Source organism: Cimex lectularius, unplaced genomic scaffold (assembly GCF_000648675.2).
Source record: "Cimex lectularius strain Harlan isolate CLEC.00 unplaced genomic scaffold, Clec_2.1 scaffold88, whole genome shotgun sequence".
Lineage (NCBI taxonomy): Eukaryota > Metazoa > Arthropoda > Insecta > Hemiptera > Cimicidae > Cimex > Cimex lectularius.
In genome coordinates this window covers 628,532-650,645 of record NW_019392660.1, presented here as the reverse complement: position 1 = coordinate 650,645, position 22,114 = coordinate 628,532, and the positions used below count along the sequence as shown (strand labels likewise).

General features: G+C 30.5%; 4 protein-coding genes and 1 long non-coding RNA gene across 17 annotated transcripts in view; 2 read left to right on the top strand and 3 right to left on the bottom strand.

Moving 5' to 3' along the window:
• Positions 1-142: 142 nt before the first annotated feature.
• Positions 143-909, bottom strand: LOC106668048. 2 transcript variants are annotated; one of them, XR_001340697.2, is made up of 4 exons: positions 823-909; positions 686-734; positions 359-615; positions 143-284 (listed from the first exon to the last, which is right to left on the bottom strand). It is a non-coding gene; the product is annotated as an uncharacterized LOC106668048 (long non-coding RNA). The 2 variants fall into 2 exon arrangements; XR_001340696.2 differs by lacking the exon at positions 823-909 and having other exon boundaries at positions 686-809.
• Positions 910-4,285: 3,376 nt separating this feature from the next.
• LOC106668047 (40S ribosomal protein S24) lies at positions 4,286-7,247 on the top strand. Of its 2 annotated transcripts, XM_014396455.2 has the most exons (6): positions 4,286-4,388; positions 4,569-4,637; positions 4,693-4,902; positions 5,923-6,039; positions 6,767-6,811; positions 7,143-7,247. In XM_014396455.2, exons 1-5 carry the CDS (start codon positions 4,386-4,388, stop codon positions 6,776-6,778), a joined length of 411 nt encoding a protein of 136 aa, XP_014251941.1. In that variant the 5' UTR covers positions 4,286-4,385; the 3' UTR covers positions 6,779-6,811; positions 7,143-7,247. The 2 variants fall into 2 exon arrangements, with proteins under 2 accessions (XP_014251941.1, XP_014251942.1); XM_014396456.2 differs by lacking the exon at positions 6,767-6,811 and having other exon boundaries at positions 4,287-4,388.
• A 22-nt stretch (positions 7,248-7,269) lies between these two features.
• Positions 7,270-9,583, bottom strand: LOC106668045. Its single transcript, XM_014396453.2, has 6 exons — positions 9,481-9,583; positions 8,855-9,005; positions 8,759-8,798; positions 8,533-8,702; positions 8,252-8,467; positions 7,270-7,566 (listed from the first exon to the last, which is right to left on the bottom strand). The coding sequence occupies exons 1-6, from the start codon at positions 9,550-9,552 to the stop codon at positions 7,328-7,330; spliced, it is 888 nt and encodes a 295-aa protein (XP_014251939.1). The 5' UTR covers positions 9,553-9,583; the 3' UTR covers positions 7,270-7,327.
• A 13-nt stretch (positions 9,584-9,596) lies between these two features.
• LOC106668046 lies at positions 9,597-12,179 on the bottom strand. Its single transcript, XM_014396454.2, has 6 exons — positions 11,894-12,179; positions 11,663-11,831; positions 11,399-11,602; positions 11,279-11,340; positions 9,975-10,104; positions 9,597-9,910 (listed from the first exon to the last, which is right to left on the bottom strand). Exons 1-6 carry the CDS (start codon positions 11,960-11,962, stop codon positions 9,834-9,836), a joined length of 711 nt encoding a protein of 236 aa, XP_014251940.1. The 5' UTR covers positions 11,963-12,179; the 3' UTR covers positions 9,597-9,833.
• A 4,551-nt stretch (positions 12,180-16,730) lies between these two features.
• LOC106668016 (ankyrin-3-like) overlaps positions 16,731-22,114 on the top strand; it is a 117,443-nt gene continuing 112,059 nt past the window's right edge. For 5 of the 11 annotated variants that reach the window (XM_024224854.1, XM_024224853.1, XM_024224852.1 and 2 more), the window contains exon 1: positions 16,732-17,162. In XM_024224854.1, the coding sequence (XP_024080622.1) occupies positions 17,070-17,162 (93 nt within the window). In that variant the 5' untranslated portion in view covers positions 16,732-17,069. Of the gene's footprint in view, positions 17,163-22,114 lie in introns of all 11 variants that reach the window. The other 6 variants (XR_001340694.2, XM_014396387.2, XM_014396379.2 and 3 more) reach the window with 3 other exon arrangements.

The window sequence follows — 22,114 nt, the reverse complement described above, 5'->3', positions numbered from 1 at the left end:
TATTTCTATTTTTTTCCCTTTTGTTTTGAACCCGAGACCTTTACCTTACAGTGATGTTCGCCGTTGCGGCCATTATTTTAAAAAATTATTTTACAAACACATTTATTATGATAAAAGTAATGAGTTGAATAAACATTCTTCACCTAGCTAAGGCAATGGTTACTGTGGATGCGAATTCTGACTATAATTTATTCTGAGAAGTTAATTAAATGAACTGCATCATTTACAGTAGTGACATCGTGTAATCTTTTTCTCTTAGGTGGTTCTAAATTATCGTTTATAATCTAAAAGAAAATACTCAACTCTTCAATTCTTATTCTTTGTTTTTACATATTTTGTGATTTACAGCAATACTTACATTCCACAAAAATAGGTCGCTCACTGGATCAGGCAACGTTAAATTCTTTCCAGTCAAATGTGTGATAACAGCTTCCGGGTTCTTTGATTTTCTGGTCAAAACCTTCTATTTTAAATTTTAATTTTTATACCCACTTTGCATGTATTTCAAATGATCCCTAATCATTTTCCCGATCAATTCCTGCACGTTCCATGGTTGCATCCAGGGTTTTATCGTCGTCTTCTCCATCTTCCCCTTGGTCATCCAGTAGTTCAAAGCTATAACATTAGTGAAATTTAAAATTACAATGGAAAAATTAATAGTGTTTAAAAGAAAAAAATCACTTACAAGTCACTAGGCTCAAAAAACAGTCCATCTTCATCTTGTAAATCATCACCTGAAAATTAATTTGAACATTTATTTAACAAACAAAAAATAGATTCAAGACTGTAAAAATATTCATAGGACCACATCCCTGATCCTACCAAATATACTGTTGAATAACAGCTGGTCAATCACCTTTACATCATAAATAATTACATGTCATTGATAAAAACTAAAATTAACTACTGCAAAAGTTTACACAAATTAAATCATATTTTGTCAGTCTGAATAAATTCATTTAAAAACAATATATGAATGTGAAATTTAATGAGATAAAAATAAAGAATAATTTAAAAAATTAATCAAAAAGGAACTATGTTAATAAATAAGTAAAGCAAAAGAACTGAAGAGAGTTCAACTTTATTTTTTCTTTATTTATTTAGAAATCGATTAACGGTCACTAATCACCACACATTTCTTTTTTCTTTTTTAAGGGGCATCTGACAGTTTGGTGATTTCAGCCCTGAGTGCATGCGAAATACAACAACACACACTCAATAAGCACTCACACAAATAAATACATTCACACCAATATACATTGCATTCATTCTATTTAGTAGATGGAGTACTCAATATTTCTACATTAACCTACAAACAATAACAAACTAATCTAATTGGGGTCGACAGGGAACTTTTATAAATATTCAACCATCGACCCGTCATGTACACAACTTGATGCTATTTCACCATTAGCCCCTTTCCATTCACTCTAACAAATACACTCACTTATACAAAATACAGAAATACAAAACACAAATTTTGTTTGTGCTCCCTTCAGTGCAGTCTGGAAGAGGTGGTGTAATGGTCTGGGCTGGGATTTAATGAACTGGACTCATCTGTCATTTGCAGGAGCTTGATCACCATCTTTTGCTAGGTTGAAAGGTGTCTTGTGCAGTCGAGCTCATGGTAGGGAGAAAAGATTGGGACCTTCTTGCGAAAATGATAGCACCTTTTTTCCATATGAAATGGTCAAATTTTGTTAACAAACAACATAAACAAATTGTTTTCACATATCAACAAGTGTACTAAGCGAATGGCAGGTTTTTTAAACTAAAGGATAAATAATAAGAATGACACTAAAAAGTAAAATATCCAAATTGAATTCTAAAAGTGGTCAAACACGCTAAAAATTGTTCATAAATTATATTTTTTATGTTAAGGAGTTTGGATGAAGTTCTTGGTCTTTAAGATTTTCCAAAGAGTAATTTTTACACCACCCACTCAAAAATTAAATAAAAGGATTATATGCCCTGAAAATCATCCTAATTTTGGACTATGAAAATAAATCTGTTTCAACATCCCTGCTAAGTGTTTAAGCAGGTTTTTAAACTAAAGGAAGGAAAAATAAATGATCCTTAATGGTTAAGTGTCCAAATTGAATTTTTAAGAGTGATCAAACATGCAAAACCCTATCTTTATAAGTTATAAAAGGCACTTATGAAACATTAACGGCTGTGGTTAAATTATATTTTAAATGGGAGGGAGGGCAGTTGAAGTGCTTGGTCTTTAAGAATTTTCAAAATGTAATTTTTACACCACCCCCACAAAAAATAAATAAATAAAAACAATATTACATAGCCTGAAAACGATCAAAATGAAGACATCAACCATGAACACAAATCCATTTTCACATCCCAACAAAGTGTACTAAGGTTTTTAAACTAAAGGAGAGACAAAATGAATGACCCTAAAAAGTAAATGTCCAAATTGAATTTAACAAATGGTCAAACATGCTGAAAAACCATCCTACCATCCTCATAAGGTATAAAATCATTGATGGAATATTAAAGGTTCTTGTCAAATCATATTATTTATGGGAGTAAGGGCGATGAAGCTCTTGGTTTTAAGAATTGTTAAAGCTAATTTTATACGTGTTATAATGTATGCAAATTTCCTTCAACACCTTGACAAATATGTGGTGTTTAGTGACTGTTAGTTAATGATTATTTGGAGATCATGAGATGCATTCTGGTGTGACATAGGTTTTAAAAAACCTTTTTTTATTATTCTTTATTGAGATCATCTTCAGGGCCTGGGATTTATAAATATATAATGTATAAATTTATTTTTTTTTTAACTAAAATTTTCTAGCATGGTATAATTTTTTTTAAATCTAAATTTTCTATGTATAAATTCATATTTTTTTCACATCCTACATGTATGTATTTGTAAAATGTAAACAATGTTAATAAATCCCAGGCCCTGAAGATGATCTTAATAAAGATCGAAATGGTGGCACAATAAAGAAAATGTTTTTCTGAAACCTACATCACACCAGACTGCATCTCATGATCTCCAAATAATTTTGACAAATTTTACAAAGCATGGCTGGTTTTTAAACTAAAGTAGACAAAATTGAACAACCCTTAATGGTAACGATAGATCAAAATGAATTTTCAAAAATGGTTGAACATGCAAAAAATGTCCTTATAAATTATAAAAATAAATGCGTTATGAAATATTAATGGCTGCGGACAAATTAATTTTTTATGGTCGGGGGAGGGGGAGGGGTATATGAAGTTCTTGGTCTTTAAGAATTTTCACAGTGTAATTTTGTCACCACCCCCATAAAAAATAAATAAATAAAAACAATATTACATAGCCTAAAAACCATAAAAATGAACAAATTTTTGCCCATAAACACAAATCTGTTCTAACATCCTGACAAATTGTAATAAGCATGGCATGTTTTTAAACTAAAGAAGAGACCAAATGAACAACACTAAAGAGTAAGCGTCCAATTTGAATTTTCCAAACAATCAAACATACTGAAAAACTGTCCTTACAACGTATAAAATCATTGATGGAATATTAAAGGTTCTTGTTAATCATATTTTTTTAATGGGAGGAAGGGCAATTCCTTCACGAAGAGGCATCAAGGTATGTTAAGCTATAGTGGTTCTGCATCAATCCATAATAAACCATTAAAAAAATTTGAAATAATAAAACGATCGTCTCTCTGAGATGGCGACCTGATCCATTCCTTTTTGAGTAACCTCCATTAACTTGGTAGCGATGGAAGACTCTTCTAATGTTAAGCACCCTGGTCATATGTACTTGACTTCTTCTTCCAATAATGCTATGTTTCTAGCCAACTTAAAACTATCGCTCAAACAAATTTGAAACTTAAAAATGATACAACTTAAAAAAATCAAACCACCGGAACATTAAAAAGAAACTTTACAGAAAAACCGATCAAGAGATTGACTATTCCAAGATTTACAAAATCCAATTGTGAACACTAAGAGATTTAATCTGTTTTATTTACCTGTAATCCTTTAAAACGGTCCAAATATTTTGTAAGATAATCAATTGAGAATTGTCTAAAAAATAATTAAAAATATTAAGGGCGGTAAATTTTTTTTTGCCTACCGTTACATTTTGAGAATTTTACCCGTTTCTTAGTATTACTAAGTGCCGCTAGAGACAAGTTTGATATAAAAAGTTATTTTTTCGCCAATGATTTTTTTCTTATTGTTTTAACGAATTTTTACGCTTTTCTAAATAGTTATTTTATTATGTTTTAAATTACTTCATTATTTTGAAGACAATTTAAAAAAATTATGATGAAGGCATTGGTTTGGTTCTAGTCAGTCCGATGCACGTATTGGAACCTCCTTTGGTTTACCGATTCGTATTCGTCGGGCTGTAAAACTTCAGCAAAATGGTAATTTTTTATCCATTTTTATTAACAAATCGCACGCCGATCCGTTTGAAATTGTGAACGGTTTTTGTAAAAAAATCCATTTCGAAATGAAACCACTGGAGAAAAATTATAAAAAGAGCCCGGAGTAATTTCGTGCTCATGTGCGTTGTAATATAACCTAATGCTATCGTATTTTTCCAGACAGAAGGGACCGTCACGATCAAGACTAGGAAGTTCATGACCAACAGGCTTCTAAGCCGTAAACAAATGGTAAGATTCATTTTGATTTTTAAAAAATTCAAAATAACTCATCTTTTTTCTGTAGGTTGTTGATGTCACTCATCCCGGCCAGCCTTCCGTCAAGAAGACGGAAATCAGGGAAAAGCTGGCCAAGATGTACAAAGTGACACCCGATGTTGTCTTTTGTTTCGGCTACAGGACTAACTTCGGAGGTGGAAAGTCGTCCGGGTTCGCCCTCATCTACGACACCCTAGACATGGCCAAAAAATTCGAGCCCAAGCACAGGCTGGCCAGAGTGAGTATAATTTAATTTTTATAAACAATCTAAAGGGCCCCATATGTGATACAGCAGGCATGTTAGTTATGTCTGAACAGTACGCCCGATGCCTGGCTGCCGGTAAACTGTACGGGCCATACATGTTTCTGCCGGCTTGTCAGTTCAAACTTAGGTAGGCCATCCACTGGAACCGTTATCAGGTGAACTTGCTTGGCCGAATAGGACTGGGTGATCCGAAAGCAAAGAAACAAATGACCATGCATTCATTAGAACAGAAGCACTTTATGATCCCAGTAAAGTTGGACTTTCCAGTCCTATTCGGCCGAATAGTTACTTCGACTTCAGTTATCATCCGTGTGACATCAAACACTATTGTTCAATGCCAATCTTTGCTTTTTGTTTACTTTTTTTTTTTTTTTTCCGTTTTCATTTCGATGGATTGCGAAAAATTGATGTGCTGTTGAGGAGAACCAGGCTCTTTGGGACATGTGTGATCCTTTCTATAATCAGAAAGATGTCCAGTGTAAGCTGTGGTCTAGGATAGCTAGAAATGGAACTTCCAATATTTTTATTTATTTATTTCTGCATTTGTATGTAAAGTAAGAATTTTCGAGCAGCAGTAAGGCTATGTCGTGAACTGAAACAAATATAGAATCCGGATTTAAAAAAAAAAAGTTTATAAACTCTAGGGGCACTAGACACAGTAAACTTGTGCTAAAACAAACCTCACCAAGATTGGCAAACACACTGCTTCAATTGGATAGGGCCAGACTCAAAGGAGTAATAAGACTATTAACCAATCACTGACTTCAGAGAAAACATCTTCATAACAGGCATATTCAGCAATGATCTCATTTGCTGATTATGCAATGAGGAGGCTACTCATATCATCTTCAAATGCGAAGCAACGGCTCGATGGAGACAACCTAGCATATAGAGAAAACCTAAGTTGCAGTCCCTGGGTGTACACTTACTATTTTCAAAGCTAAATATTTTCTTAATATTTACTTTTTACTAAATTGTACTTTTTTAATCTAGCATGGTCTGTATGAGAAGAAGCAGCAAACTAGAAAACAGAGAAAGGAAAGGAAGAACAGGATGAAGAAGGTCAGGGGTACCAAGAAGGCAAAGATTGGTGCTGCGGCTGGAAAGAAGGTAAACTTTTATTTACAATTATATGATAAAATATCAAAGTATCAAATCCTCAACTTTACACTAATTTTAGAAAAGTTACATTATAAATTTCGATATTGGCAGATTGAAACTAGTGTTGATAATGTGCCTAAAATCATAATTGAGTTTAAAAAATTTAATAAAAATTAAATTAAATAACTTTAAAATGTTAATAAGAATTAAAGTATTTTTTTTTTATTAATTTATTTTTTTACTTGCAACCTAAATTAAATAACTTAAAAATGTTATTCATTTTGTATTTTTTTTACTTGCAACCCAAATGTTATTAAAAAATATTTTTTTCTTTTTTACTTGCAACCCAAATAGACTGGCTAATTTATACATTTTTGAACATTTCATGTTACCATATTGTCTTATCTATCGGATTATCTTGGATTGAATAACTTCTTGACTTTAAATAAAAATTAAATAACTTAAAAATGTTATTACAAAACAAAGTGACTGACTTTTTATCTCAACCAATACCTTATGAAAAGATTAATTAATTGAAAAAAAGGTTATACAGTCAACCGGACCACGAACTCTAATGAACTTATTACAATTTTTTTTTAACTTGCAATGCGAATAGTTAATTTATATATTAGTGAACATTTCATGTTACCTTGTTATGTCACAAATTTTACTTTAACAGATGATTATATGTTGCTATTTGTCTTTTTACATAATTTAAAATGTTTTAACATTTCAGGGAAAGAAGTAGAAAATGCTTTATCTACTTTTTGTATTTTCAATGGTAGGGTATATTCTTTAATAGAGTGTGCCAAATAACACAACAATAATGTGAAATGAAACAAGTAGAAAATTAATTTTAATATATCGTGTAAAAAATTAACATTAATAATTGACAGTTTCTTTAACCATATTTACTTTTTTAACATAACTGTAAACATTTTAATGTGTGAATTTTTATTACTTATTATTTGATTGTTATTAATTCACTGCCCTTGTTTGATGTGTTTGTTAACAAATATGGTTTTTATTAAACTGCTCTGAAATGTCTTTATTACAAAAATCTCCGCTTTAGTATTTACAATTTTGTTAATTTAATTAATTTTCCTTTTCAGTGAGCTGTAATGAAGGAGGGAATGGATTTGTGACTTCACTCGCCAAACATGTATATAGTTTTTGTATGACCTGTGAAGGAATAAATACATTTGTTTTTACATACATTTATTTACTATTATTATAAATCCAAATTTTCTCAATAAAGAAATACATTTCTTATTAAATTGTAATATAATATCTTTCTTTAAACATCGTTGCTTTGCTTCATCTCGTCTAGTATGTTCTCTGTAGCCTCATCGGGCAGTATTTCATCTGGTTGTGTTGGAGATGGCGGAAATTGTTCATGGGGCATTTCGGATGAAGTCGGAAAATCGGGTGTCGGAGTTTCTCCTTCACATGGGCCATTTATACGACAGGCGATTTTTCTCATCCATTTTCCAACTTGAGTAAATATGCCTGGCTTTTCTCCACGGGCTTCATTTCCTAAATTATGCTTTTATGTTATATATTGTAATTCTTAGATGGCTTTCTCAATGAAGCTAAGGGAAATTGGCAATTTCTTCTCTTGAAATGGTATTTTTCTTATTTTTGTCGGCAATCCACTCAAAAGTAATTTCTACATGAAACAATCATAAATACGTTGATATTTGTTTTCTAAATCTTGCTTATTTTGAGGTTTCGGAACTACCAAGCTATATTGAAAAAAACGGACTTATCCACTTTGAGTAACAGCAAGTCAAGATTGCACCTTTCTCAACATTGTACCGTGTTTTATGAAAACCTATGTGCAAATACACGTGTTTTATTAAACCGGGGATTTCTCCTCAGCTCACTTAGGTAAGACGCTTCACTTAGTTATTACAAAATTATCTACATTTTGTTTTTCGTTTACAATAACTAGATTAAACTCAATCGTACGGCTTTAAATGATTCTCTTATTTTAGAAAATGTAATGAGATGTGTAACCTCAAGTTGTACCAGTAGTTTGTTTATTACTGATCATTTTGGTCTGGCAGATGCGTTTTGGCATATTCACTACATTCAGTGTTTGGCCCAAATGACTCGGTAACAACCAAATTACGGGTTCATTACTTCAGGAAGCATGGGAGCATCTCACAAGTTGTGCCAGAAAATAAGCTTCTGTAAGGTAAGATAAAATAAAATTTACCTTCTGAAAAGAAAAAGTCGACTATCTTATTGAACCAGTGTTTCTTAAAAGTGCAATTTTTTATTTGATTTTGGTCTGGCATTTCTTCTTCGACAGTTGGTGGCTGATCAAAATCTTCGGATCGTTTAAATCTTCCTTCTAAATTTATTGAATTATATAATGTCAGGTTTTCTGTACTTGGAGTCTGTGTCAATATGCTCGGTATGATAAAATCACCTTAAAATTTATTAGAATTATATGAAATCAAATTAAAAAAAATAATAAATTTAAAAAAATTATACCAAAATTAAACTGCCATTTATCAACCCCGGCGGGAGAAAATCCCCAATGTAGGCCATTGGACATATTGAGTTTCCATGCAAGAAGAGAAAATTCTGGGTTTCCACGTATCACCCATGTTATTTTTCCATTGGTTTGCCTCCAGTTTAAGGTAATTAAATCTGAACCTGGTCTTTAAAAAAAATTAAATTTATAACTTTTAATCATTCTTAAATTTGTATTACATACTTGGATAATTGGTTTAAAACAAAACCCCCTGCTAAAATGCCTAAAACAATATTTAATTATTTTTATTGTTTATTAGTTGTTACAAGATAAACTGACCAGTGTCAAATGCTCTAAAAAGGCTTGTTTTCCAAATAGCTTTCCCAGGAACGAGCCAACTCCAAGAGAACTTTTCGTTCTTCGTTACAAGTGTCGAGCTTTTAAAAAAGATAGATTTGATATCTAATGCTTCCGAGTCAATCTGCCATTCCTGAAAACACATAAATTCCAACATGCAAAGATATTTTTTACAAATTGAATGGGGAAAAGATGATATTCTGAATGACAAAGATAGAAAAATCTTCCTGAAATCTGTGAAAACATTTTGCAAGTCCGCAAAAATAATGCTGAGCACATTCAGGCCTCCAACTTTTTGTTAAGTATGAAAATTTGGTTTGAATAACAGCACCTCATAGTTGTGGTGATAGACTACTTTTGGTTTTGTGGATGAAATTAGACTAGGTATTATAAATATTTATTTGAATTGTTAATTTTTGTATTTCTTTCAAATAGAAATGTACAATTTACAAAGCTATAATCCTGGTTACCATTAATTTAAAAAAAAGAAATCAGTAATTAAAAATACAAAACGAATCAAAATGGTTTAGCTTTTACAAATAATTCTATTATTTTAATTAAATACAAAGTAAAGAAAAATCTATACAATAATTAAACATTTTTGTTACCTCACAGCATCTCCCAAACGCAATACTCAAAAAGAACACAAACAAGAATTTTTTACAAAAAACGTTTTCCATTTTTTCAAGTTTCTGTCATACAGATGAATTTTGTACTGGATGTGTATAATGATCAACGTGATTTATTTTCAATGCTAGATATACAGATATTGTTTGTGCGGGTGAAAAAAAAGCATTTCCAGGATGCTAGGAACTTTTGAAGGTTGACATATTTCCTCTAAAAAGGCAATACAATAGAGTGGGGAAAAATTCGACTGATATTGTGTTTTGTTTTTAAACAAATGGAATTTTTGCAATGTCAAGGTTCAGCCTGCAAGCCCTGACAAGGCGATGGCTAATTGCTAGGAGAGTAGTCTTTCGAGGAAACCCATAACCCAATCTGCAATCCTTGTCATCCAGCCCCTCTGATCATTTGGTCCTGCAAAAAACAATTTTTAAAATAAAATATTAGTTTAAAAAAAATTAGATGTAATTGCTTTTACCGTTATCAAAAAGTTCTTTGAAGTATCCTTTGAGACGCTTCCAGACGGTCTCTTCCGATTTTTCAGCTTCAGGCTCTTCTCGTTTGATCCTAGAATGCCTTGAAGAGATGGAATCTTTCCCATGTGCTGGCTGAAATTAATTTAAATTGTTATAATGTTATTATTAATTAATTATTATAAGCAATGTTTATTTATTATTTACATACTCTAAAAAGGGTTAAAAAAAATTTTTTTTATAAGGTGTTTTGCTAATGAAAATTTATTTTTAAAAAATAGTATTTTTAAGACTAATTTGCCTTATTTAATTTTTTTTTTTTTTTTTGGTTTATGTAAGAAAACATTTCCATGTTTTTTATTGTTTGTTTTTTTAAATAATCAAATATTACATATTTACATTTATACCCATCATATTTCTTATATTGTATCAAATTTATAATTTATTATATTATTTATTACTATGCAAGATGGTCTTATCTTTTAAAATATAATACCAATAATAATAAATTATAAATTTAATGCAATGTAAGATGCTGGATGATGGGTGTAAATTCCCTAAATGTACAAAATGATGATTAGGAGAAAGTACAGTTTACAAGTATTTTTCTTGCTTCAGAAGTGAAAATTTTGATTTGGTATATGCAAAGCCAAATTCCTACTTTTCCCAGAAATAACACACATTCAACTATATGAGACAGAGCAGAGAGCTAATACAAGCTCTTAAACGTAAATGAAAGCAGTCAGAAATGTCAGGGGTTCTTCACATGTTGACTGAGTAGAATTTATTAGACGACTTCTCTATCTCCGATGAAAAGTGGGATCGTTAAAACAACGTTCAAAGTGAAAAATCCTAGGGAATAAAACAGCGAACCTACAACTCAACTCTAAAACCTGATTACTTGCCAAAAAGGTTTTGCATTAGGTAATTAATTGACTAACAACAACCGCATTGACTTATTTTTCTCTAGATAACTGCAGGTGTGCTGGAAATTGAACTTGGCTGCATTTTGCTATTGTACCCAATATACTCGCCTTGCCAATTTAGATTTTCACTTATTCCAGATACTGCAAAACTATAAACTGGAAAATATTTTATTTGAGAATTGCAAAAAACTGAGTAGTTCATGCTCAAAGAATTAAGAGTTTAAGGAGGGAAGTACAAAATTACATGGAAGATGCCTCAGGTATTGAAACAAAATTTATATCTTGTTCGTTAAATTTGTTTACAAGTACCTGAAATTTTTAATATAATCTGCCATAAAAAAATATGATAAATTAACATAATTTGTTGAGAAAAATGTTCTTACCTTAAAGAAATTCTCATTTATGAACATTTTGCCACTATCTCCGCTGGGTATGCGAATGTTCCCTTTAATAACAAAAAATATATATTATAAATTGATTTAATATTAGTGAAAACTTCCTACCTAAATGATAAGTCCAGCTTGTTTTTGAAGGGTCAAAACTTATTTTAACATTTGATTCGCATAATGTTAAATTCCACGGTTCAAACGGCAATTTGTTGTTACCCGACGTCCAAGTCAACAAGGATTGATTTGTCAATTTCCAGTTGACAAAAGAATGCCTTTGCCTATTGTTTTTATAGAAAAAAAATCCTCCAGACTTCATCCCTGGAAAGAAAGAAAATTTTGAATGGATATTTTACTGTTTTTGAACATTTCTCATCTTACCTTTATTGTCCCATTTATTGAAAAAAATTTCCCACATGCCCGATCCATCGTTACTTTGCCATTTCCAAACAGTCTTGTGCATGTTATTTGTCTTGCTGTTGTTCAGGTAGTTGTGAAATTCTGTATTTTCATTTTCGACCCCTTTGGACCACACTTTACTGCATTTATTCTAAAAAAAATAAAAATGAAAATATAGAAAACAAATACACCTCTATATAATGATTAATTTACAAAACAATCAAATGCTGCACTGCCCAAAATCAACAAAGAACAGATGAATACTTCTCGTACAGGTAACATGGTGAAAATGATGCGTGGTAACTCCCGTCTGACAATATATAAGCTCTCATATTGATGTCGTTTTGCCCGTAATTCAATGTCAAAAATCAGTGTAAAAACCTTTACACTTCATTATTTTCGTTTTGGGTATCAGCCGTTTTCACAGCCATAGCTGAGCACAATAGAAGACCTTGGCTTTTGATACAGCGTCTTCTTCACTGAACTCAAGAAAAAAATAATAATTTCTCATCGCGCTGATATTAAATTTAAACCTTTTGCAAAATGACATGAACTTTTTTTTGACAATTTATTAACTTTTATAAAATTATATTGGAAAGGAAGATACTAGTTTTAATTAATTTCCTCCTGAAGCTCCTCACTCGATCCAATTGCAATTTCACGCTCTGTCTTTCCTTGGAATGTGAAAAAAAAGGTCAATTCTCTTTCATAACAAGCCAACTTCTTGTACGAACAATCATAATGTTTCATAAATATGGGAATATTTTAAATGATCATTTCGTTCTATATTTCTTTTTTTTTATGAAGGTAAATTATTCAAAGTAATATAAGTATACTGTTTAAATAATACATATTAATTAAATAAACACTTCTATGTTTTTGATTTTTTTGTTTACACTTTTTTTCAGTTATCGAAAAAAATACCAAATTGAAGTTTCTTGTGTCAAGGATATCTTCCAATGTCATCATTTTATAATTATGTAATTTCACCATTGTCAACTTTATTAAGGGATAATTTGGGCAGATAATAAAGAATAAATGCATTATTAAAATGTACAATACTCTGTGAAACACATTTACGGATCATTTTACAACAAATGACAACACTTGGTAAGTTGATATCTGTTCACCACATGACCTGGTACCGATTCAGGCCAAGTTCAAGGCTATTTAAGAGCATTTAATCCTGTGTTATGCTTGCCGGATCTAGAAGTTTTAAATTGTTTACCGATCATTTCTGGTCGATTGATAGCCAACCCTGCGAGAATAATAAGACTAAAACGATCAGTAACGACCAAATAACAGGTTCATCACCCCCCAGGCTACACGGAGAAATCAATTACAAATACAAACTAAAAAGAATGCTGACATGATATGGATTTGCACATTTTCATGTGCAACAAATTGTACCAAGAATTTGTGTTAATAAATAAAAGTAGATTGAGATCAATTATATAGAAAACCAGTTTTAATAAGAATTGAGAAAATTATGTACCATGAAAGAAAATTCCTCTCAATTGACAAAACAAATTAGAACAGAAAAAATGGATTTTTCAGGCAAATAAAATTGAAAAATATTAAAAAGAAACTACAAATTTGCTAAGTACTAATGATTTTTTTTTTTTTTTTGTCCTTATGTAAATGTTACTGTAAAGTAAAATATTATGTATCAAAATTTGAAAATCACGTTCCCTTCATATCAGTGACTTAATAGTTGTAAGCATTTACTGTGTTTCCATTGCATGAAAATTAAATGCAAGAATCACTCACAAAACTGCTTGGGTCACCCATTTCCAAGAGGCGAAGCAAGGTGAGCCATCAGTTTGCACAAGACAAGCATGAAATTCATATCTACAGGCATGTCTATCGATGCCACTACTCAAAAATACAATTTTACTAAAAAGTACAAGTAAAAGGTACTGATATCAGGATGGAAATAATGTAGCTAAAGGCTATGGAGGTTGATTTCTTACCTATACTTAAGAACCACAAAATAAAGTAAAAACTAAAATGACATAATGATGACAAAATGACAATGATACGGTTATGAATTCAATATGAAAACTGTTCATGGTATTGTATGCTTTTTGGTGAAGATCCAATTGATTTGAAAATGAGAACCCTGATGTATATGTCTTTTTGGAACCACTGATGGACAAAATAAATGCACCACCCTTAAATTTTAGTGTATTTAGGTTAATTCATGTTTTGCATACCAAAAATTCTTAAAAAACAAATTGAGTAAAGAACAAAAAAACAGAAAATTCACCAACAAATAAAAATGTAAAAAAATACTTTTGTCCCCTTTACTGAGTATTTACACATCTGACACAAATGTCCCTTAAACTCCTTTGCATTCCTTGGAAAATATTTCTGATAAAATCCTGAGGAATTCTTTCCCACACATCAAGAACAACCGTTTCCAAATCTTCTAAAGTGTTGGGACCTGGATTTCGCCACCGTACTCATCACTTAAGTTGGTCCCAAATGTGTTCAATTTCAGACCAAGCACACAATTCCAACCTCATTCAGGTAGTCATCCGCAATACGTGCTCTATGGGGGCCTGGCATTATCCTGCATTGACAAGGATCTTTCACTGATGTGGGGGCACTACATGATCTTCAATTAGTCTTGTAAGTAATCCCAGTAAAGTTAGAGATCTTCTTAGCACAACAACCAATTTGGTGCAGGCATCCATGAAAATGCCACTCCCGAACAGCTATGACCCACCTTGAGGAACTGGACAGCATGGGGCGTACCTTTCTCCTGAGTATCCATATTTGAGGCTGACTCACCTCATCCATAAAGAGAACTTGTCTCCAATCTTCTGATGTCCAATTCAAACATTCCCATGCTAATTGAACCCATTTTCTGAGTTGTAGTAAAAAGAGTCGTAGCCGACGAGGCAGGTGTCGGTTGTAGGTTGAGATAAGGAGTTGGTGTCCGAGGGGATTGAAGTCACAATAGCTCAAGTTGTTTTGTATATTTATGTATGTATATAGAGCAGCGGCGAATTGAGCCAAAGGTCATGGGTCCGAATCCTACTTGTGACACTAATTATTCATCTCAACTAAAAACCTTAGATAAAAATAATAATTAATGTCAATTATGACCACTAAGCAAATATGGTTTAATTAAATGAAATGTATGTTTTAAGTCTGAACATCTTTCAGGAGAATGTTGTCTAGGTTTATGTATTTATTTTAAAGGTACAAATAGGGCTTTATGCCCCCTTATATATGCTTATATCAGAAATATGTATATAAGTAAGAAAGTAAGTTTTATAAACAAAATAAAATAATAATAACAGCAATAATAATTAATAAAACATGTAATAAAATATACAAAACAATAATGACAATAATATATTTTTATATATTAATTATTTTTAATCGAATTATGAGAGAGAGGGAAGAAAAGGAGATGATGCATGTTGTTTTTAAAAACTCAGATGCCATGGACTTGAAAGGAAGCAGGAGGGAAATTCCATAGACTTGACCCTGCAATTCTGAAGGATAAGGCTAAGGTTTAGAATAGTTAATTCACTACTTTCGTGGTCCACTTGACCAATTAACGAATTAATCGAATCCCTCTCGTGCCATTAACTTTTTTTCATCTCAACTAAAAACCTTAATTAATTGTCACGTTTAGAATAGTGTTGAAGGCTTGGGATATGATTGGTGTGTTTAGATAAGTAAATTAAATCAAATAAATGTCCTCAGCATTCATTCCTTAGAAAAAAATCTTAGTATTTACTGGAAAAGTTTGTAACACGAGTAGCCGAACACCTTGTATATTATTGTAAAATTAATGGCTGGTCTAATAAGACGTTTTAATAAATAAATAAAATTTAATTTAAAAAGAAAACTAATGGAAGATCATTTAAAAACATGGAAAAGAGTAAAGGTTCAAGAATAGAGCCTTAAAGTACACCGTGCAGTATCATTTCATTTTTTTGCTCAGAAAAGGTTTTAGTTTTAAGGAATAGATTGAGTGTTTTTCTTATTTTAATATGATCTTAAGACAATCAGGTCCATTGTGTTATAATTTAATTTCAGTTTTTTTTTCTAAAAATTTCAATTCTTCGTTTTACTTCCATATATTTGCTGTTCAAGTTTGGATGTTAAGGGTAGTTTCAGCATTTATGTTTTTTCCTGTTTTAATAAGATTTTAAGACAATCGAAGCCTTTATTAAGTTATAACTTAATTTAAAAGTTGTGTTTTTTCCAGAAATTCCAATGACAATTGTTTCAATTTTTTGTTATGCTGTCCAACATTTGCTATCCAGGTTGGGCTGTTAACAGAAATTCCAGTGAAAATTGTTTAAATTTTTTTTGTCTTTTTACATTTTAATATGATATTTTGACAATCAGGTCCACATGTAAATTATAATTTAATTTCAAAGGTGTATTTTTTTTTTTAAATTTCAATGAAAATTATTTGTTTTATTGCCAAATGCTTTCTGCCCAAGTGTGGCTGTTAAGGCTTTTTTCAGCGTTCATCTTTTTTTTTCTTGTTATAATATGATTTAAGTCAATCGAAGCCTTTGTTAAGTTCTAACTTAATTTCAGTTGCATTTTTTGCAAATTTCAATGAAAATTCTTTGTTTTGTTGCCAAAGGTTTGTCTAATAAGACCAGTTTTAATAAATTAAATTAAATAACTATTGGAATATCATTTAAAAACATGGAAAAGAGTAAAGGTCCAAGAATAGGGCCTTGGAGTACACCAGCTGAAATTGAGAGAGAAGAGAAGAGGAGATAGAATTTGAAGCTTTAACTCTCTGAGTTCTGTCAGACAGGAGGAAACGAGATTAGTAGCAGTAGAAGAAAAACCAAAAAGATGCGTTAGTTAACAAATAAGTAAATTATGATTTATGGAAGGAAATCCATCATGGAAAAGTTTAGGTGATATACAGAGTGCTACCATCTATGGAGCGTCGGATGAATAGTTACTCAGCCTCCTCGCCACTCCTGAAGGTGGCTCTGGCTTCGTCGAAGGATTCACCAGGGCGCCGAGCAGCTACTGCTCTCTACCCCGGTGGAGTCAGTGTTTATGTTTACTGCTTGGCGTCGGAGCGTGCGTAAAAGAAACGATCCGCACATTGGCAGTAGTAGTTTAGGTTCGAGTCTGGCCTCTTGCACGGTGCTCAACGCGCCACAACATTCAAACTCGTTTTTATTTTAAGGTTCGACACGGTTTTAAAAAAAGTTATAAAAATACAAAAGAAAAAAGTTTAAAATCCGGCCGTGTTTATCGATTTTTTACCTTACAGGCCAGTGATTTTTCCCCCCTCGTATACACCCCGGCCGGATAATCGGAACAGTTATGTAAATTATCTCAGTTTATTTAACAAAAAAAGAGAAAAATCGAGTTTTAAATAGCGAAAATGCCAACGATCGAAACAGTCGGGAGCGAGAAGGATGCGGACAAAGCACCAGTTGTCAACGGGACCGAGACTCTTCCCAGGCCGAGTGGAAAGGTAAGAGCCATCCTTCTCATAGACCTAAGCCTCTTCAATGAAAAAAAAATCACAATCCAAAAAAGCAAATTTCTATTAATTATTTTAACAGCTGCATTCAAACATCGATTTTTTTTCCTATTTTAACTTAAAACCTACAAGTCTATTAAAATATTTCAATTATTGTCAAAACATTTCCAAAGTATTAAACAACAACCCTCTTCAATTTTCAATGTAAAAAACAATAGAAAATTACAATTTATATAGATTTGGAAAACAATCTTGATGAGTGTTTTGAAAATAACGCGTGAAAACAACAACAAATATTCAAAGATTTATTTTGTTTACACACTACTAGAAATTGTTGAATTAAGGCTAGTCAATAACGAATTAACTTTGTTTGTTTTGAAATGGTTCAACAGTCATCTTTGATCTATGTATGAATTTTAAATTTATTGACAATATTTGCTGTTACGGGTGGTTTAATTTTTAAGGAATTTGAGTCTTTTTTTCTTATTTTAATATAATCTTAAGACAATCAGGTCCGCTTGTAAGTTATATTTTAATTTCAGAGTTGTTATTTTTTTGCTCAGAAATTCCAATGAAAATCGCTTAAATTTTTCGTTTTACCATCAAACTTTATTGTACAAGATTGGCTGTTAAAGGTGGTTTTAGTTTTAAGGAATTTGAGTCTTTTTTTCTTATTTTAATATGATCTTAAGACGATCAGGTCCACTTGTAAGTTATAATTTAGTTTCAGAGTTGTTTTTTTTGCTCAGCAATTCCAATGAAAATTGTTTAAATTTTTCGTTTACTATAAAATATTTGTTGTCCAAGTTTGGCTGCTAAGGGTGGTTTCAGCATTTATGTCTTTTTCTATTTTAAATATGATTTTTAGCCAATACTGGCCACAAGTAAAGTTATAACTTCATTTCAAAGTTTTATTTTTTTGGGGAAAAAATTTCACTGAAAATTCTTTGTTTTACTGTCAAATGCTTGCTGTCCAAGTTTGGCTGTTAAGGGTAGTTTTAGTTTTAAGGAATATATAGAGTATTTTTTCTTATTTGAATATGATCTTTAGACAATCAGATCCACGTAAATTATAATTTAATTTCAGTTGTTGTTTTTTTGGTCAGAAATTCCAATGAAAATTGCTTAAATTTTTCGTTTTACTATCAAATATTTGTTGTCCAAGTTTGGCTGTTAAGGGTAGTTTTAGTTTTAAGGAATATTTTAATTTTTTTTCTATTTTAATATGATTTTTAGACAATCAGATTCAGTTGTAAGTTATAATTTAATTTCAAACTTTTATTTCTTTTTGGAAAAAATTCAATGAAAATTCTTGGTTTTACTATCAAATATTTGTTGTCTAAGTTTGGCTGTTAAGGGTAGTTTTAGTTTTAAGGAATATTTTAATTTTTTTCTATTTTAATATGATTTTTAGACAATCAGATCCAGTTGTAAGTTATAATTTAATTTCAAACTTTTATTTCTTTTTGGAAAAAATTCAATGAAAATTCTTTGTTTTACTATCAAATATTTGTTGTCCAAGTTTGGCTGCTAAGGGTGGTTTCAACATTTATGTCTTTTTCTATTTTAAATATGATTTTTATCCAATTAAGGCCTCAAGTAAAGTTATAACTTCATTTCAAAGTTTTATTTTTTTGGGGAAAAATTTCAATGAAAATTCTTTGTTTTACTGTCAAATGCTTGCTGTCCAAGATTGGCTGCTAAGCGTGGTTTCAGCATTTATGTCTTTTTCTTTTTAAATATGATTTTTAGCCAATACAGGCCACAAGTAAAGTTAGAACTTAATTTCAAAGTTTTATTTTTTGGAGGAAAAAATTTCACTGAAAATTCTTTGTTTTACCGTCAAATTCTTGCTGTCCAAGTTTGGCTGTTAAGGGTGGTTTCAGCATTTATGTCTTTTTCTATTTTAAATATGATTTTTAGCCTATACAGGCCACAAGTAAAGTTAGAACTTAATTTCAAAGTTTTATTTTTTGGGGGAAAAAATTTCACTGAAAATTCTTTGTTTTACCGTCAAATGCTTGCTGTCCAAGTTTGGCTGTTAAGGGTGGTTTCAGCATTTATGTCTTTTTCTATTTTAAATATGATTTTTAGCCATCATACTGGTAAAGCTTGGCTGTTAAGGGTGTTTTTGGTTTTAAGGAATTTGAGTTTTATTATTTTCACTTAATCTTAAAACAATCAAGGCCTCTAGGAAGTAATTTAATTTCAAAGTTATATTATTTTGCTAAGAAATTAATTTAATTTTTTGTTCAGAAAAGCTTTCAGTTTTAAGGAATAGATCGAGTGCTTTTCTTATTTTAATATAATAATACGATAATCAGGTCCACTTATAATTTTATTTCAAAGTTATATATTTTTTCTTTCCCAAAATTTCAATGAAAATTCTTTGTTTTACTGCCGTACATTTACCGTCCAAGTTTGGCTGTTAAGGGTGGGGTTAGTTTTAAGGAATAGATTGAGTCTTTTTTTCTTATTTCAATATGATCATTAGACAATCAGGTCCACTTGTAAGTTATAATTTAATTTCAAAGGTGTAATTTTTTTGCCAAAAATTTCAATGAAAAATTTTGTTTTTACTGTCAAACATTTGCTGTCCAAGTTGGCAGTTTTAGGGTGGTTTTAGTTTTAAGGAATAAGAAAGAATCTTTTTTCTTAAGGAATTTGAGTTTTTTTTAAATTATTGTCACATAATCTTAAAACAATCAAGGCCTGTAGTAAGTAACTTAATTTCAAATTTGTATTATTTCGCTCAGAAATTCATTTCATTTTTTTCCATTCATTTTTCAGAAAAGGTTTTAGTTTTAAGGAATAGATAGTGGGTTTTTCTCATTTTAATATAATTTGAGACAATGAAGTCCACTTGTCTGAGTAAGTTAAAATTTAATTTCAAAGTTGTATTTCTTTGCTTAGAAATTTAAAGGAAAATTGTTTAAATTTTTCGTTTTACTGTCAAACATTTGCTGTCCAAGTTCTCTGTTAAGGGTAATTTTAGTTTTAAGGAATATTTTAAGTATGTTTTCTATTTTAATATGATTTTTAGATAATCAAATCCATTTGTAAGTTATAATTTAATTTCAAACTTATATCTGTTTTGCCAAAAATTTTAATGAAAATATTTTTTTTTTAAACTGTCAAATATTTGGTTTTCAAGTTTGGCTGTTAAGGGTGGTTTCAGCATTTACGTATTTTTTCTGTTTTAAATGCTTTTAAGATAATTAAATCCACTTGAAAGTTATAACTTAATTTCAAAGTTATGCTTTTTGCTCAGAAATTCCAATGGCAATTGTTTAAATTTTTCGTTTTGCTGTCAAACATTTGCTGTCCAAGTTTGGCAGTTAAGGGTAGTTTTAGATTTTTGGAATATGTTTTAGTATTTTTTTTCTATTTTAATATGTTCTTAAGACATTTCTGTCCATTTATAAGTTTAACTTAATTCTACAGTTTTTTATCTAAAGAAAAAAATTTAGATGCTGACATTTGATATTTTCTTAGATAACTTTTGGGTATTTAATTTTTATATAAGCTTTTATTTTATCTTTTGTGTTCGTATTTTATATATCAAATTTATTTAAAACGTTTTCCCAAGAAATTCCAATGCAATTTGTTTTAATTCTTCGTTTTGTAGACCAGATGAATTTTTAAAATTTGATGTCAAAGTTTGGCAGTTATTGGCGTTTTTGTTTTGAGGAATAGATTTAGTTTTTTCCTAGTTTAATATGATCTTAAGACAGTCAATTCCCACTATAACTTATAAATTAATTATAAAGTATTTCATCTAAAGAAAAAGATTTAGATGCTGCTATTTGATAGTTTCTAAGATAGCCATTGATTTATTTTCACTGATTATTATTATTGATTTACAATCACGTCATCATCAAAGTTATATTTTATTGCCAAGAAATTTTAATGAAAATAGTTTTCCTGTCAAAAATTTCCTGTCCAAGTTTGACAATTAAGGATGGTTTCGGTTTTTAAGCCTTTCTCATATTTTAAGGTGACCTTATGATCTTAGGATCAATTTTTTTTGAGTTGAAGAGATAATCAAGCCCGGTTTTAAGATATAAGTTAATTAAAAAGTTTTTTCATCAAAAGGCGAAGTCCTCGATGCTGGTGGTTTTAAGAGTGGTTTTAGTATTAGGAATACATTGAGTTTTTTCTAGCTTAAGGTTATCTTGGGGGAATCAAGTCCGCTTGTAAGTTATAAAGTTGTAACTTAATAACGAAGTCGTCTTTTTTCCCCATAGAGAAAAGTTCTAGGTGCTGCCATTTCATGGTTTCTAGGATAAACCTTGATTTACTTTTTTTTGCTATTCATTTTTTGTATTGGTATTTCATTTTATCGGATATGTTTGAATTTTTTAATAAATGAAATTTATTAAGAACGTTTCTGCCAAGAAGTTGGAATGAAAATTGTTTAAATTCTTCGTTTTCCGGTAAAGCCTTTCCTTTTTTTTTGAAGTAACACAAAGAATTTAAACAATTTTCATTGAAATTAAAAAAAATACAACAGCAATTAAGTGATAACTTAATTTAATGTCTTAAGATGACGTTAAAATAGAAAAAAAAACCAATCTATTCCTTAAAACTAAAACCACCATAAACTGCCAAATTTGGGTGCTAAATGTTTGAAGTAAAACAAAGAATTTAAACAATTTTCGTTGAGATTTCTTGGAAAAATGCAACTTTGAAATTAAGTTATAACTTAATTTACTGTCTTAAGATTAAAATAAGCAAAAAAATATTTTCCTTAAAACTAAAATCACCCTAAATTGCCAAACTTGAATACAAATATTTAACAGTAAAACAAAGAATTGAATTAAAGAATTAAACTATTTAGTTAAAATTTCTTGGCAAAAATGCAGATTGGAAATTAAGTTATAATGTACAACTAGACTTGATTGTCTTACAATCATATTACAATAAAACAAAAAAGTCTTAAA

What these genes read in the sequence shown, in the direction of transcription:
- LOC106668047 (XM_014396455.2), top strand. An exon ending in TTCTAAGCCGTAAACAAATG is followed by an intron (nt 4,638 to 4,692) that starts GTAAGATTCATT and finishes TTTTTTCTGTAG; the next exon opens with GTTGTTGATGTCACTCATCC. An exon ending in CCAAGCACAGGCTGGCCAGA is followed by an intron (nt 4,903 to 5,922) that starts GTGAGTATAATT and finishes TTTTTAATCTAG; the next exon opens with CATGGTCTGTATGAGAAGAA.
- LOC106668046 (XM_014396454.2), bottom strand. Translation starts at nt 11,962, where the DNA reads ATGTTACCTGTACGAGAAGTATTCATCTGTTCTTTGTTGATTTTGGGC. An exon ending in GTGCAGCATTTGATTGTTTT is followed by an intron (nt 11,832 to 11,893) that starts GTAAATTAATCA and finishes TATTTTTTTTAG; the next exon opens with AATAAATGCAGTAAAGTGTG. An exon ending in CAAAGAACTTTTTGATAACG is followed by an intron (nt 9,911 to 9,974) that starts GTAAAAGCAATT and finishes TGTTTTTTGCAG; the next exon opens with GACCAAATGATCAGAGGGGC.
- LOC106668045 (XM_014396453.2), bottom strand. Translation starts at nt 9,552, where the DNA reads ATGGAAAACGTTTTTTGTAAAAAATTCTTGTTTGTGTTCTTTTTGAGT. An exon ending in GTTTTAAACCAATTATCCAA is followed by an intron (nt 8,703 to 8,758) that starts GTATGTAATACA and finishes TTTTTTTTAAAG; the next exon opens with ACCAGGTTCAGATTTAATTA. An exon ending in CGACTTTTTCTTTTCAGAAG is followed by an intron (nt 7,567 to 8,251) that starts GTAAATTTTATT and finishes AGCATAATTTAG; the next exon opens with GAAATGAAGCCCGTGGAGAA.